Here is a 14,579-nt window from a genome sequence, read left to right on the forward strand (position 1 = left end):
TGACATGGCTGCTTCAACACTAACTGCGGTTACTGAAACCACGCCTTCTTTCTTTGCATGAACATTTGGGCGGCATTATGCTAATATTTCCACATAGTGATTAAATGCAGCCTTGGTGAGCACAAGAGACTTCTTTCAAAAACGTTAAAAAGAGAGAAAGATCTCTCTTTCACCAGCATGTGTAAATGACATATTTTTCTATGAATGAAGGAAACTGTAAGAACAAGCAGCAATTTGATTTACTGAAGAATCTGTGTAACAACTTTGGTCACAGATCTGCTTCCTGCTAAAAATGGTGAGGAGTATACGATGCAGTTCCTGTTGGAGGTGGTGGACATCCTCACGAACTATGTGCGCAAGACCTTCGACAGATCCACAAAAGTGCTGGACTTCCATCATCCGCACCAGCTGCTGGAGGGAATGGAGGGCTTCAACTTAGAGCTGTGTGATCAGCCGGAGAGTCTGGAGCAGATCCTGGTGGACTGCAGGGACACGCTCAAATACGGCGTCCGCACGGGTGACCCTCACCTGCTCGTCCCATTTAATGAATGTTTCAAAATGTTATAGTAACACACACTCTTAAAAATAAAGGGGCTTAAAAGATTCTTCACAGCGATGCCAAAGAAGAACCATTCTTTTTATAATCTGAAGAACATTCGTTCGCCACAAGGAAGCTTTTGTGAAACAGAAAGGTTCTTCAGGTGTTAAAGGTTCTTTATGGAACCATTTAGAAACAAAAAGGTTCTTCTATGGCATCGTGAAGCACCTTTATTTTTAAGAGTGCATGCATATACAAATGGTGTTAGTGTCTCATTTTCTTTCCTTCTCTGTAGGTCACCCAAGGTTTTTTAACCAGCTGTCTTCAGGTCTAGACATCATTGGTTTAGCTGGAGAGTGGCTGACCTCTACTGCCAACACTAACATGTGAGTTCCCCCTTCCTTCATTCAGCTTTGTTGTGTTGAGCGAGTAAATCAATTTGATCAAATAAGACAATTCAGCAATTTACTTTAACCTATTTATGAAGTTGTATGGTACTACAAGGCAGAACTTTTATATTCCTCAAAATTTCTACATAAACCCCTAATGTTAAGTATTAAACATCTACTATTAATTAAGTCCAAACTGCATAATGTATAGCCTCAATTCTAGCCTTTACATCTGCTATCATTTATAATATAAAATAATAATAATAATAATAAAAAGATTACAATATTAAAACCTCCCATTGACTTGCTGTTGCACATTCAATTTATAACCACAATGTAAAAAAGTGGTGACCTGCAAGTATTACCTTAAGGAGCTATTTCTGCCTGATTTAACTGGTAACACACAGTTTTGCTGGTATAAATTGATGTACAGTCAAATCAGAATTTATTCAGACACCTTCAACATTTCTCGCATTATCACAGTGTATTCGCTATAGTTTAGAAAATGGTAATAAAATATGACAATAGCTCAGAGTTAAACTGTTTCAGAACAAATTCATCTTGATAATGTCAGATAACTTTGATAGAAAGGTATGTAATGAATTCGGTTGAATAGCTGCCAGCTGTTAAATTTAAGTGCACAATTAATACCAATTTAGGTCAGCCGATTACCAAGCAATGCTTAATGTTGTTCAGGCTGTGGTGTAAAAAGGTCACACTAGCAATTAAAGAAAAAACACTTAAGCAAAACATGGTCAGGTCAAAGTGTCTGAATAATTTTTGGCTCCAAATTTGTATTAATTTTACTGGTAGTCCACTGTATGAAGAATCTTTGGGTATAATATGTTGCTATCCTCACTTACATAAATGAACTATAGTGTCCTGCACCCACTAGTAAAAAAAAAATTATATCTGGTGTCTGAATAATTTTTGGTTTGACTGTATGTAGGTTGGGTCAGTGATGTAAAATAATACAGTTGACTTGAATAACACCACTTATTTTATTAATTTTTTCATTGCAACAGCAATAACATCATTTTTGCATAGTTAGTCTATTTGACCATGAAGTCATTTTTACATTTCGAAGACTCATGCACAGATGTCATAAAACATAACTGTGCTGATGCAGCGTTTCATTTACACGGAATCAGCTACGCATACAATTTCAAAAGAAACAAAAACATAAAATATAAATGCAAACGAAGAATAAAACATATTAGCACTATTAAATTCGGGGAAAGCAAATGAAGTGTAATGCTGCTCTGTTAACTGAAGACTGGGATAAAATGACTGGCAGCTCAGAATAACACGCATTAGCTCTCATCAGAAAAGCTCCAGTGATATGTGACGGACACGGCCAGCTCATTGGTCAAGACTAATTTAGAGCTAAACACGAGACACAGAGCCAGCTGAGACTCTGACACGATCCACACCTCCACCCCCAGCTCTTCTTCCATCCATTCATCTGTCCATCTCCCCATCCATCCATTCATCTGTTCATCCTAAAGGCAGACTGCATCTAGTGTTCAAAAGTGGCAAAAACAAAAGTGGTTTTATAAGATCAAAATATACCCTTGTACGGCATTTAGTATGTTGCTATGCAGTTGCTAGGTTGTTGTGGTTGCTTACAGGCCCTCTCAAAAAAGTCTCTAAGATGTTCTGATCTCTAGATATTCCATTTATGTCCAAGTGAGTTCTTCATTTTATTGTATGGCAGGTGAAAATGGATTAGTTTGCTTATAATATTAATATCACACCTCTTAACAAAAGTTGAGGTGTCATACATGCATGTAGCACAAATGATGAGGGAGGGGCTACACACATTTTTTAAATTATGTTTAATGTTTGTTCAGATTCTGAATCATGAGAAACCGTAATAGTGATGCTTGTCTTAGTAAACACTGCTATGCTACTATTGTCAGAACTGTATATTTTTTTTAATGTATTTTATTGTTTTTTTTTTTAAGAAATTGTTTATTTGAATCTTTGGACAAATTACTAAAAAAATCTGCATATGTGTTTGTTGTTGAGGATTATGTTTGACACATTTGGCATTTATGGTTAGTGTGATATTGGAGAATATGGAGCTCATATTTGAGGAGGAAAAGCTGAACAAAACATATGCAATTTGCTGCAGTTGCTGATATTTATAAGGCCAAAAAGTAAACGGACAGCTTGTAATATAAATCAATGAGATCTTTATAACAGTATAACAGATTACTTGCACAAAATGCATATAAATATCAGTTGTCACTCTATATCTCCCAATAATATGTCTTAGTAAGATGATATTTAAATGCTTAGTTTTATGATCAAAGCTCAGTATTTTTGAAGCACACGGTACAATGCAGTACAATGATGATTGAGAGTACTTAAACTGATATTTTTGATACAATTTATAACCACAATGTAAAAAAGTGGTGACCTGCAAGTATTACCTTAAGGAGCTATTTCTGCCTGATTTAACTGGTAACACACAGTTTTGCTGGTATAAATTGATGTACAGTCAAATCAGAATTTATTCAGACACCTTCAACATTTCTCGCATTATCACAGTGTATTCGCTATAGTTTAGAAAATGGTAATAAAATATGACAATAGCTCAGAGTTAAACTGTTTCAGAACAAATTCATCTTGATAATGTCAGATAACTTTGATAGAAAGGTATGTAATGAATTCGGTTGAATAGCTGCCAGCTGTTAAATTTAAGTGCACAATTAATACCAATTTAGGTCAGCCGATTACCAAGCAATGCTTAATGTTGTTCAGGCTGTGGTGTAAAAAGGTCACACTAGCAATTAAAGAAAAAACACTTAAGCAAAACATGGTCAGGTCAAAGTGTCTGAATAATTTTTGGCTCCAAATTTGTATTAATTTTACTGGTAGTCCACTGTATGAAGAATCTTTGGGTATAATATGTTGCTATCCTCACTTACATAAATGAACTATAGTGTCCTGCACCCACTAGTAAAAAAAAAATTATATCTGGTGTCTGAATAATTTTTGGTTTGACTGTATGTAGGTTGGGTCAGTGATGTAAAATAATACAGTTGACTTGAATAACACCACTTATTTTATTAATTTTTTCATTGCAACAGCAATAACATCATTTTTGCATAGTTAGTCTATTTGACCATGAAGTCATTTTTACATTTCGAAGACTCATGCACAGATGTCATAAAACATAACTGTGCTGATGCAGCGTTTCATTTACACGGAATCAGCTACGCATACAATTTCAAAAGAAACAAAAACATAAAATATAAATGCAAACGAAGAATAAAACATATTAGCACTATTAAATTCGGGGAAAGCAAATGAAGTGTAATGCTGCTCTGTTAACTGAAGACTGGGATAAAATGACTGGCAGCTCAGAATAACACGCATTAGCTCTCATCAGAAAAGCTCCAGTGATATGTGACGGACACGGCCAGCTCATTGGTCAAGACTAATTTAGAGCTAAACACGAGACACAGAGCCAGCTGAGACTCTGACACGATCCACACCTCCACCCCCAGCTCTTCTTCCATCCATTCATCTGTCCATCTCCCCATCCATCCATTCATCTGTTCATCCTAAAGGCAGACTGCATCTAGTGTTCAAAAGTGGCAAAAACAAAAGTGGTTTTATAAGATCAAAATATACCCTTGTACGGCATTTAGTATGTTGCTATGCAGTTGCTAGGTTGTTGTGGTTGCTTACAGGCCCTCTCAAAAAAGTCTCTAAGATGTTCTGATCTCTAGATATTCCATTTATGTCCAAGTGAGTTCTTCATTTTATTGTATGGCAGGTGAAAATGGATTAGTTTGCTTATAATATTAATATCACACCTCTTAACAAAAGTTGAGGTGTCATACATGCATGTAGCACAAATGATGAGGGAGGGGCTACACACATTTTTTAAATTATGTTTAATGTTTGTTCAGATTCTGAATCATGAGAAACCGTAATAGTGATGCTTGTCTTAGTAAACACTGCTATGCTACTATTGTCAGAACTGTATATTTTTTTTAATGTATTTTATTGTTTTTTTTTTTAAGAAATTGTTTATTTGAATCTTTGGACAAATTACTAAAAAAATCTGCATATGTGTTTGTTGTTGAGGATTATGTTTGACACATTTGGCATTTATGGTTTAGTGTGATATTGGAGAATATGGAGCTCATATTTGAGGAGGAAAAGCTGAACAGAACATATGCAATTTGCTGCAGTTGCTGATATTTATAAGGCCAAAAAGTAAACGGACAGCTTGTAATATAAATCAATGAGATCTTTATAACAGTATAACAGATTACTTGCACAAAATGCATATAAATATCAGTTGTCACTCTATATCTCCCAATAATATGTCTTAGTAAGATGATATTTAAATGCTTAGTTTTATGATCAAAGCTCAGTATTTTTGAAGCACACGGTACAATGCAGTACAATGATGATTGAGAGTACTTAAACTGATATTTTTGATACTCACATTTCAACATGCTTTTTCTAAAAATGATGTCTGGATAATCAAGCAAACCTAAGTTGATTCAGTCCAGTAAATGTTCTTGTTGTTCTTGTTTTTTGTTTGTTTGTTTGTTTGTTTTTTACATTATTACAATTATACAAAAATAAATTTTACTTGCTAAAAGGGATGTTTTCCAGCAAAGTTTTGATCACGTGTGTGTCATGTATGATACAATAGTCTTTGTTAAAGGGATAGTTCACCCAAAAATGAAAATGTGATGTTTATCTGCTTACCCCCAGGGCATCCTAGATGTAGGTGACTTTGTTTCTTCAGTAGAACACAAACGGAGATTTTTAACTCAAACCGTTGCAGTCTGTCAGTCATATAATGCAAGTGGATGGGAATCACGGCTTTGAGAGTCAAAAAAACATACACAGACAAAACCAAATTAAACCCTGCGGCCCGTGACGATACATTGATGTGTAAAGACACGAAACGATCGGTCTGTGCAAGAAACTGAACAGTATTTATATTGTTTTTTTTACCTCTGATGCACTGCAATGTCCGAACTGTCCTGAGCACATCCCCGAGAGCCGGCGCGTGAGGCGTCTTCTTTTTCTTCTTGCTTTACGGCGGATCGCAGACTTACAAGTGCATTACTGCCACCTATCTCTCAAATGGACCATTGACACTCCCAATTAAGATTGTAGATAGAGGGTCAATGGTCCATTTGAGAGATAGGTGGCGGTCGAGGACGTGTCAGGCGCCGGCTCTCGAGGACGGCTCTTCAGTTTCTTGCACAGACCGATCACTTCGTGTCTTTTCACATCAGTGTGTCGTCACGAGCCGCATTGTTTAATTTGGTTTTGTCTGTGTATGTTTTTTTGACTCTCAAAGCCGTGATTCCCATCCACTTGCATTATATGACTGACAGACTGCAACGGTTTGAGTTAAAAATCTTCATTTGTGTTCTACTGAAGAAAAGTCACCTACATCTTGGATAAGCAGGTAAGCAGATAAACATCACATTTTCATTTTTGGGTGAACTATCCCTTTAAGCTTAAAGTTATAAGGCATGCTAAAACTAACCGTGCCAGTCCTTTAAAAACTATATGGCTGCATGGTCTGGTCTAAAGACTCTGATGTCAGATTATAAAACTTAAAGGAAGTTGAAAGTATTTTTACGGGTCCGTTGGGATCTTCTTCATTTATATAAGGACAACAGCAGTGAGTCCCCTGGTCCTGTTTGACCTCTGAGGGTCAGAGATTTTATGGTGTCTTTCACAGTCCATGCCCAAATTCTCCTTTGATCAATAAAAGATTTACTCCACGTCCTCAGATTTACGTCCCTCGTTCCCAAATGACTGCATCTTTGGATTTTAGGGGCTGTATTGTGTGACACTGCTGCTTAATGCTTATAATGGCCAGCAGTCAGTTTTATGACAGAACTGATGGTGTTATAAAACAGCAAATTAACACTCTTAGAAAATGACATCAAATCTGATCAAGAACTCTTGTAAAATGTCTTGCTCTCCTCATGAAGTACTTTAGAGTGATCATATACAGACGTTTGTATGTAAGGAAGAATAAGGAATAGTCTGACTTTTTGTTTCAGTAAATATTCTAAAAATATGTTGAAAACTTTCATCATTATTGTCCAGAAAAAAAACTTTCGTTTATTTGAGCAAAACATAAAGTAAAAAAATAATTATGAAGCGAAATACAACAACAACAAAAAACACGACAGAAATCAAGAAAGGTGTTCAAACTGGTGCAATTTATTTTATACAATTATTCTTATTTTTTAAATAAATAACATTCAAATCTGCTTTTAAAACTACCTTCTTGTCTGAATGTACTGTATGACTGTGTGGTTTTATTGTATTTACCCAAAAGCTATTACAAAAGTGTGATCTAGGAAAATATAGAGCTTACACTCAAGGAGAAAAAAACTAAAATATGCAATTTGGTGCAGTTGCTGATATTTATATGGCCATTTATGTAAACAAGAAGGTGTGTAGTAGATTGTGTACAACAGCAAACTTTTGATTATGTTGATAAAGGCCTTAGAAATATGTGCATCAGATATTTATAGGGCTACTTACAGACCTATTTGATGTGGTATAATGTGTGTTCTTGCAGGAGGAGCAATCTCAAACATGTACAGCTACTACACAATATTAAGACTAAAAGCCTGATAAATGAAAAAAATAGTCAGAAAAATATATTTTTACTGAAACAGTATATTGAACTAAACTAAACAAAAAAATTAAATAAAGAAATATTTCAAAAAGTTTGCATGTATGTTTTTTGTTGAGCATTATACTAGATACATCAGGCTTTTGTGTCCTACAGTGTGATCTAGGAAAATATAGAGCTTACACTCAAGGAGAAAAAAACTAAAATATGCAATTTGGTGCAGTTGCTGATATTTATATGGCCATTTATGTAAACAAGGTGTGTAGTAGATTGTGTACAACAGCAAACTTTTGATTATGTTGATAAAGGCCTTAGAAATATGTGCATCAGATATTTATAGGGCTACTTACAGACCTATTTGATGTGGTATAATGTGTGTTCTTGCAGGAGGAGCAATCTCAAACATGTACAGTGTGATGGTGGCACGGTATAAACACTACCCTGAGGTTAAAATCAAAGGCATGGCAGCGGCTCCCAGACTGGTGCTGTTCACCTCTGAACGTGTAGGTCATTTACTCGCTCTCTGTCTTCGCTCTCCTTCGGTACGCTGTTAGATGCTGAGCTGAAAGTATTCCCAATATTTTTAAGTTATTGCTCAGTGTGCATTGTTACCATGAACTGTTTCTGAAGACAACCCATAGAATGGAAATGGGACAAAATATGAAAATTATGTCATTATTTACTCATCCGTATTATCAAACTCATAAGAAAATGTTTTGCAGAATATCTTGGTGTTTCTTTCTCATGCAATGCATGCAGTGAATGCAGTCTTCTGAAACCATATGCTAGCTTCAAAGGCATGGCAGCGGCTCCCAGACTGGTGCTGTTCACCTCTGAACGTGTAGGTCATTTACTCGCTCTCTGTCTTCGCTCTCCTTCGGTACGCTGTTAGATGCTGAGCTGAAAGTATTCCCAATATTTTTAAGTTATTACTCAGTGTGCATTGTTACCATGAACTGTTTCTGAAGACAACCCATAGAATGGAAATGGGACAAAATATGAAAATTATGTCATTATTTACTCATCCGTATTATCAAACTCATAAGAAAATGTTTAGCAGAATATCTTGGTGTTTCTTTCTCATGCAATGCATGCAGTGAATGCAGTCTTCTGAAACCATATGCTAGCTTTTTGTGAGACCAATTCACTCTAAACCTTTTCCTTTTGCTGCATCTCTCACGTCTCATTTGCATGCATTAAAACGATCTTGATTCCATGACAGATCTTGATGCACCATATTTGAACGTATGCAAATGCAAATGAGATGTGAGAGTTATGCTGGCTGGTGCTTCTTTATGGGTCTTGACTGTCCGTTTTGAAGCTTTGAATGTAATTATAAATGTACAAACCCCACCACTTACCAGTCCGTTGCCATGTTGTTCCCAGAGTCACTACTCTATAAAGAAGGCCAGTGCAGTGCTGGGTTTCGGCACAGAGAATCTGATCTTGCTGAAAACAGATGAGAGGTAAGTGGAGGCTCTCTGTGTCTGTGCTGTGTGTTTGTGGACTGTCTCATCAATGAAAGTCTAACATTTGCGTGTTTTGTTAGAGGTAGAGTGATTCCGGCTGATCTGGAGGCCAAAGTCATTGATGCCAAGCAGAAGGTGAGTCTCCAGTGCACAAGAATAAACTCTTCTACTCTACCCAAAAGACTTCAACATTATATGAGACTATTGTGTTGCATCTTTGTATAAAGTTAGAATCCAGTCTTGAAATTTCTGCCACAACCATGCAAACCTTCAAACACAGTCATTTAGACAATAATGCGTAATCACGTTCGTCTGTTTTCGTCTATTATTCTTTATAAATTTTACAGCTCCGATAACACACAGTTTTGTAAGGAAGAATTACTAGTGCTTGAGCAAAATACAAAATGCACATTCCTGCCTTCACACCTTTAATTTCTTGCACTGCAGACTTTGATTGTAAGCACATTGGACTTCTAAAGCTAAAGCTGTATTGAAACGGCAACATTTCTTTAATATCACTATTTGATCAAACATGAATGAATGAAATCAGAACATAGTATCTTAGTATTGGCCCATTAAGATTTAAAGGGGTCATATGATGCTGCTAAAAATAACATTATTTTGTGTATTTGGTGTTATGAAATATGTTTATGCGGTTTAAGGATCAAAAAACACATTATTTTCCACATACTGTACATTATTGTTTCTCCTCTATGCCCCGCCTTTCTGAAACACGTCGATTTTTACAAAGCTCATCGGTCTGAAAAGCGAGGTGTGCTGTGATTGGCCAGCTATCCAGTGCGTTGTGATTGGCTGAATACCTCAAGCGTGTGACGGAAATGTTACGCCCCTTAACATACTGTGATGCCCTGTCCAGCCGGAGCGTAACATAAAACCATGCTTGCATTTGTGATCGGAGAAATGACAAACAACAAGTGCTACTCTACACTGCCCAAAAAACTCACGTTTGAATCATCAGTGGCAAATTCTTTAAATATAAAAAACGTACTTACAGTCTGTGAGTCAGAACAGCCAGCATTGTAGTCTACTCTTCCAGGATCAGGAAACAGTCCTCCATAAAATGCACTGCACACATCTGAATATTTGGGTTGAACTGTTCTGGAACAGTGTTGTAAATACAACTTAACCACTGATTTCTAGTCGTGTCCTCTTTTGGAAGACCAAACAAAGTAGTTTTGCTTTTACAATGAAAAAGCGTCACACACTTGAGTGAGCGGAGGCCAGCTTGAGTGAGCAGAGGCGGGCGGGCTTGAGAATGGCGCGGCCGGCAGATTCGACGAAGGAGCGTCCGGCGGGCTTGCGGCAACCATATGTGACGACCCCGGGCTGGACTCCGCTTCGTCCACGGTGAAAGCCGATCCGGCGATCCACAGCGCGAAGTTGATGTATTTCCTCAACGACCAGCACGGATCAGCTCTAGGCATGACGAAGTGGATATCGTCCTCTTTTGGAAGACCAAACAAAGTAGTTTCGCTTTCACAACGAACACACAGCGCCTTCACGGCAACAACAATACTACAGCGAGAATAAAAGTTATGCCTTCTTTCTTTGCGTGAACATTTGGGCGGCGTTATGCAAATCTTCCCACATCGTGACATAGATATGTGGGGGCGTGTTAGAACGAGCCGTTTTAGGTAGGTGTGGCTAACTTTTAACTTTTATAAAGGATATCTCTTTGAAAGATTTTGTTTTGACCGACTCTTGTGTATGTTATCTGGTGAAATGGTTTTGTTGTGTCTCTGCTGTCCAGGGGTTTGTGCCAGTGTTTGTGAATGCTACAGCTGGATCAACAGTTTATGGAGCCTTTGATCCAATCAATGAGATCGCTGACATCTGTGAGAAATACAACATTTGGCTTCATGTGGATGTACGTTTGTGTTTATTTCATTATTCACTTTAACAGACTGATTATGGTGAAACACTCTGAATAAGGTGCATTTAAACTGATGGTGTGAATGTGTGTTTTAAGGGTGCATGGGGTGGAGGTTTGCTGCTGTCTAGAAAACACAGACACAAGCTGAATGGCGTAGAGAGGTATGGTAAATAAATTACTCTCCAAGGGCAAAGGGTTGGTCTGAAAAGAGGAGAGACATATTATAAAACTTATCAGCTTGCTTCATGAGTAGTATTTGGGTGGCATAACATTCACATAGTAATCGTAATTGGATAAGAAGCAGCTACGTGTGCAGTAATGTTTAACACTTTGTTGTTCAACCTTGTGAACAAGAAGTGAGCTTAATTGTATTGAATGCCCACTTGTAGTGTACTTCAACTCTTAAAATTATATTTTTAAAAATGTACATGCAGATAATATTAATGAAATAAACAGAAGTGTACTTAAGAGTGTACACTTACATGGATGTTTCTTAACCCACTTAAGACTAGTTTAAAGACTGCACTTTTGAAATAATGTCAAATTAAATATGTTATGTTTATGTTTAAATTAATTGCCGTTAACATGCATTTGTTTTTTTTCAAAAACATTTAGTTCATGCAGTGCATGTAGTTATCTTCACACTGCTGACACACAACATAACACTAAAATACAATGATTTTCCAAAAGTGGGGGAAACTTCAAATTTCAAATGTTATAATATTTGCTATGCACCTGCTAAGCACATACTCTACTATGTAATTTTCTCTATTACTAACTACACATGTGTGAACAGCGTGTTCTGATCAGTGTTGTTTCTGCAGAGCAAACTCTGTCACATGGAACCCACACAAGATGATGGGCGTTCCACTACAGTGCTCCGCCATTCTGGTCCGAGAGAAGGTAAGAGAGAAAAGGAGAAATGGGGGTTTCAAAATAAATCAAAGAATCAAAAGAGAGAGAGCTGCTTGCTGACATGTTATTATGATCATCTCCATTCATTGTTCCTGCTCTCTCACTGTGTGTGTGTGTGTGTGTGTGTTTTCAGGGTCTTCTTCAGGGCTGTAACTCCATGTGTGCAGGATATCTCTTTCAGCCGGATAAGCAGTATGATGTCACCTATGACACAGGGGACAAGGCCATACAGTGTGGCCGCCATGTAGACATCTTCAAATTCTGGCTCATGTGGAAGTCAAAGGTGTGTGTGCACATCCATGAGATCAGAACCTCAGTGCTTGATAATGTGTTACTCATGAATTCATCAAATGCAAGATGCAGAAATCATGGTTTTAATGCAGTGATGAAAAACAAATCAGATGGATGGATGGATGGATGAACAGTTGGATGGATGGATAGATGGATGAATGCATCGGGTAGATGGATGCATGAACGTTTAGATGGATGAATGAATGAATGAAAGGAAAGAAGGAAGGAAGGATGGATGGATGGATGGATGATGGACCAATCAGTCGATCGATAAATTAATGGTTGGATGGATGGATGGATAGACGAAAAGTTGGATGGTTGATGGATTAATAGATGGATGGACGGAAGATTAGATGGATGGTTGAATATTTGAATAGATTAAGGATAAATGGGTGGAAGATCAACAGTTTTATGTATGAAGTTGTGGATGGATGGATGGACAGATGGACGAAAAGTTGAATGATTGATGACTGGTTGAACAGATGGATGGATGAACGATTAGATGGATGATGTATGGTTGAATAGTTGAATGGATTATGGATAAACGGGTGGAAGATGAATGGTTGTATGTATGAAGGGGTGGATAGATGGCTGGATGAACTGTTGGAATTATTGATGGATGGGTGATGGATGCATTGTGTGGATGGATGCATGAATGGAAGGAAGAATGGATGGATGGATGGACGAATAGATGGATGAAATGTTGGATGGATGATGAATTAATTGATGACTGGTTGAATAGATAGATGGAAGAACAATTAGATGGATGATGGATGGTTAAATAGTTGAATAAATGGGTGGAAGATGAATGGTTGTATGTATGAAGGGGTGGATGGATGGATGAATTAACAGTTGGAATTAATAATGGATTGATGGATAAATTAATGGTTGATGAATGGATGGATGGATGGATTAATGAATGGAAGGAAGGATGGATGGATGGAGGGATGGATGGCAGGATGGATGGACGGATGGATAATGAATTAATTGATGACTGGTTGAATAGATGGATTGGTGAACGATTAGATGGATGATGGATGGTTGAATAGATGAATGCACGATGGACAAATGGGTGGATGATGGATGACTGGTTGGATAGATAATGGATGAATGGAGGGAAGAATGGGTGGGTGGATGAATGGATAGATGGCGAGATGGATGGGTGGATGAACAGTTGGATGGATGTATTTTTACTGTATTGTAACATAGAATCAATGTTATCCCAGCACAAAGATGTTTGTGTAGAATATCAGTTGTGATGTTATGGATCTGTCCTCTTTAACAGGGCACTATAGGCTTTGAGAAGCACATTGACAGATGTCTGGAGCTGTCTGAGTATCTCTACCACAAGATAAAGAACCGAGAAGGATATGAGATGGTGTTTCAAGGGGAGGTGAGTGAAAACAACCACAATAGAGTTTATCACTGTCCTTCACATACTAGTACTCTTCAGAGTCAAGGTTTCTTTCATAACTTTTTAATGATGCCCTTCTGTCCGTTTCTTAGCCCCAACACACTAATGTGTGTTTCTGGTACATTCCTCCAAGCCTGCGGCTTCTGCCAGATGGAGAGGAGAAAAGACAACGACTTCATAAGGTAAGTAAATACTCACACTCACTCCTTCTCAGTCTACATAAGTTGCTCGTATGTAACTGATCAAATACACATGTGTATATGCCACATATTTTATGCCACTCATTTTATTTAGCCAGTTACCTTAAGCTTCTGTCCTGTGAATTATATCTAGGTTGCCCCCAAGATCAAGGCAATGATGATGGAGTGTGGAACAACAATGGTGGGCTACCAGCCTCAAGGCGATAAGGTCAACTTCTTCAGAATGGTTGTCTCTAATCCGGCTGTAACCAGGTCTGACATTGACTTCCTGATCGATGAGATAGAAAGACTGGGACAGGATTTATAGAGTGCACAGGGCTGGAAATGCAGTAGATGTTAGTAAATTCTGTAGAAATATAGGAAATGGAGAAGACGTTTTGAAGTATTGTATCAGCTGGACATTCTAGAGTATTAGTCCAATGAGGTGCACTAGAATAATGAAACTCTCGGATTTCTAGAATGTTCCACTAGGAAACTGGCCATTCCAGAATGCAGAGGTGGTGAGCTCTTAAAGCTATAATTTCATAATGAAGGATCAGATTTCCGCCTATGACATTATATGTCCTCTCTTCTTCCCTTCCCCCTGTTCTCTTGTCTCCTGTCTATTGTGTTCTTTCTATTGTAACACTTTACAATAAGGTTCCCTTTCTGGTTAACTACATTTGTTAACATGAACTGACATTGCCAAATACTTCATGCATATTTTAATCTTACTTTGTTATTTTTAATATTTACTTATACATCTAAAATTATTTAATGGACCTGAGCTAACTTGAATTAGCAATGAACAGTTGTATTTTTATGAACAAAGGTTAACAAAGAT

General features: G+C 37.4%; 1 protein-coding gene across 1 annotated transcript in view; it reads left to right on the top strand.

Annotated features, from left to right (window-relative positions):
* Nucleotides 1-14,484, top strand: part of LOC107602310 (glutamate decarboxylase 1) — a 21,525-nt gene extending 7,041 nt beyond the window's left edge. The window contains 13 exon segments of the mRNA XM_016294775.1: nt 742-757; nt 2,850-2,899; nt 5,863-5,880; nt 7,926-8,076; nt 8,960-9,039; nt 9,123-9,177; nt 10,814-10,930; nt 11,033-11,097; nt 11,761-11,839; nt 11,985-12,134; nt 13,428-13,535; nt 13,649-13,738; nt 13,890-14,484. Of these exon segments, the coding sequence (XP_016150261.1) occupies nt 742-757; nt 2,850-2,899; nt 5,863-5,880; nt 7,926-8,076; nt 8,960-9,039; nt 9,123-9,177; nt 10,814-10,930; nt 11,033-11,097; nt 11,761-11,839; nt 11,985-12,134; nt 13,428-13,535; nt 13,649-13,738; nt 13,890-14,063 (1,153 nt within the window). The 3' untranslated portion in view covers nt 14,064-14,484.
* The last annotated feature ends 95 nt before the right edge of the window (nt 14,485-14,579 follow it).

The sequence above is a fragment of the Sinocyclocheilus grahami genome, unplaced genomic scaffold, assembly GCF_001515645.1.
Source record: "Sinocyclocheilus grahami isolate Dianchi unplaced genomic scaffold, SAMN03320097.WGS_v1.1 scaffold324.1, whole genome shotgun sequence".
Lineage (NCBI taxonomy): Eukaryota > Metazoa > Chordata > Actinopteri > Cypriniformes > Cyprinidae > Sinocyclocheilus > Sinocyclocheilus grahami.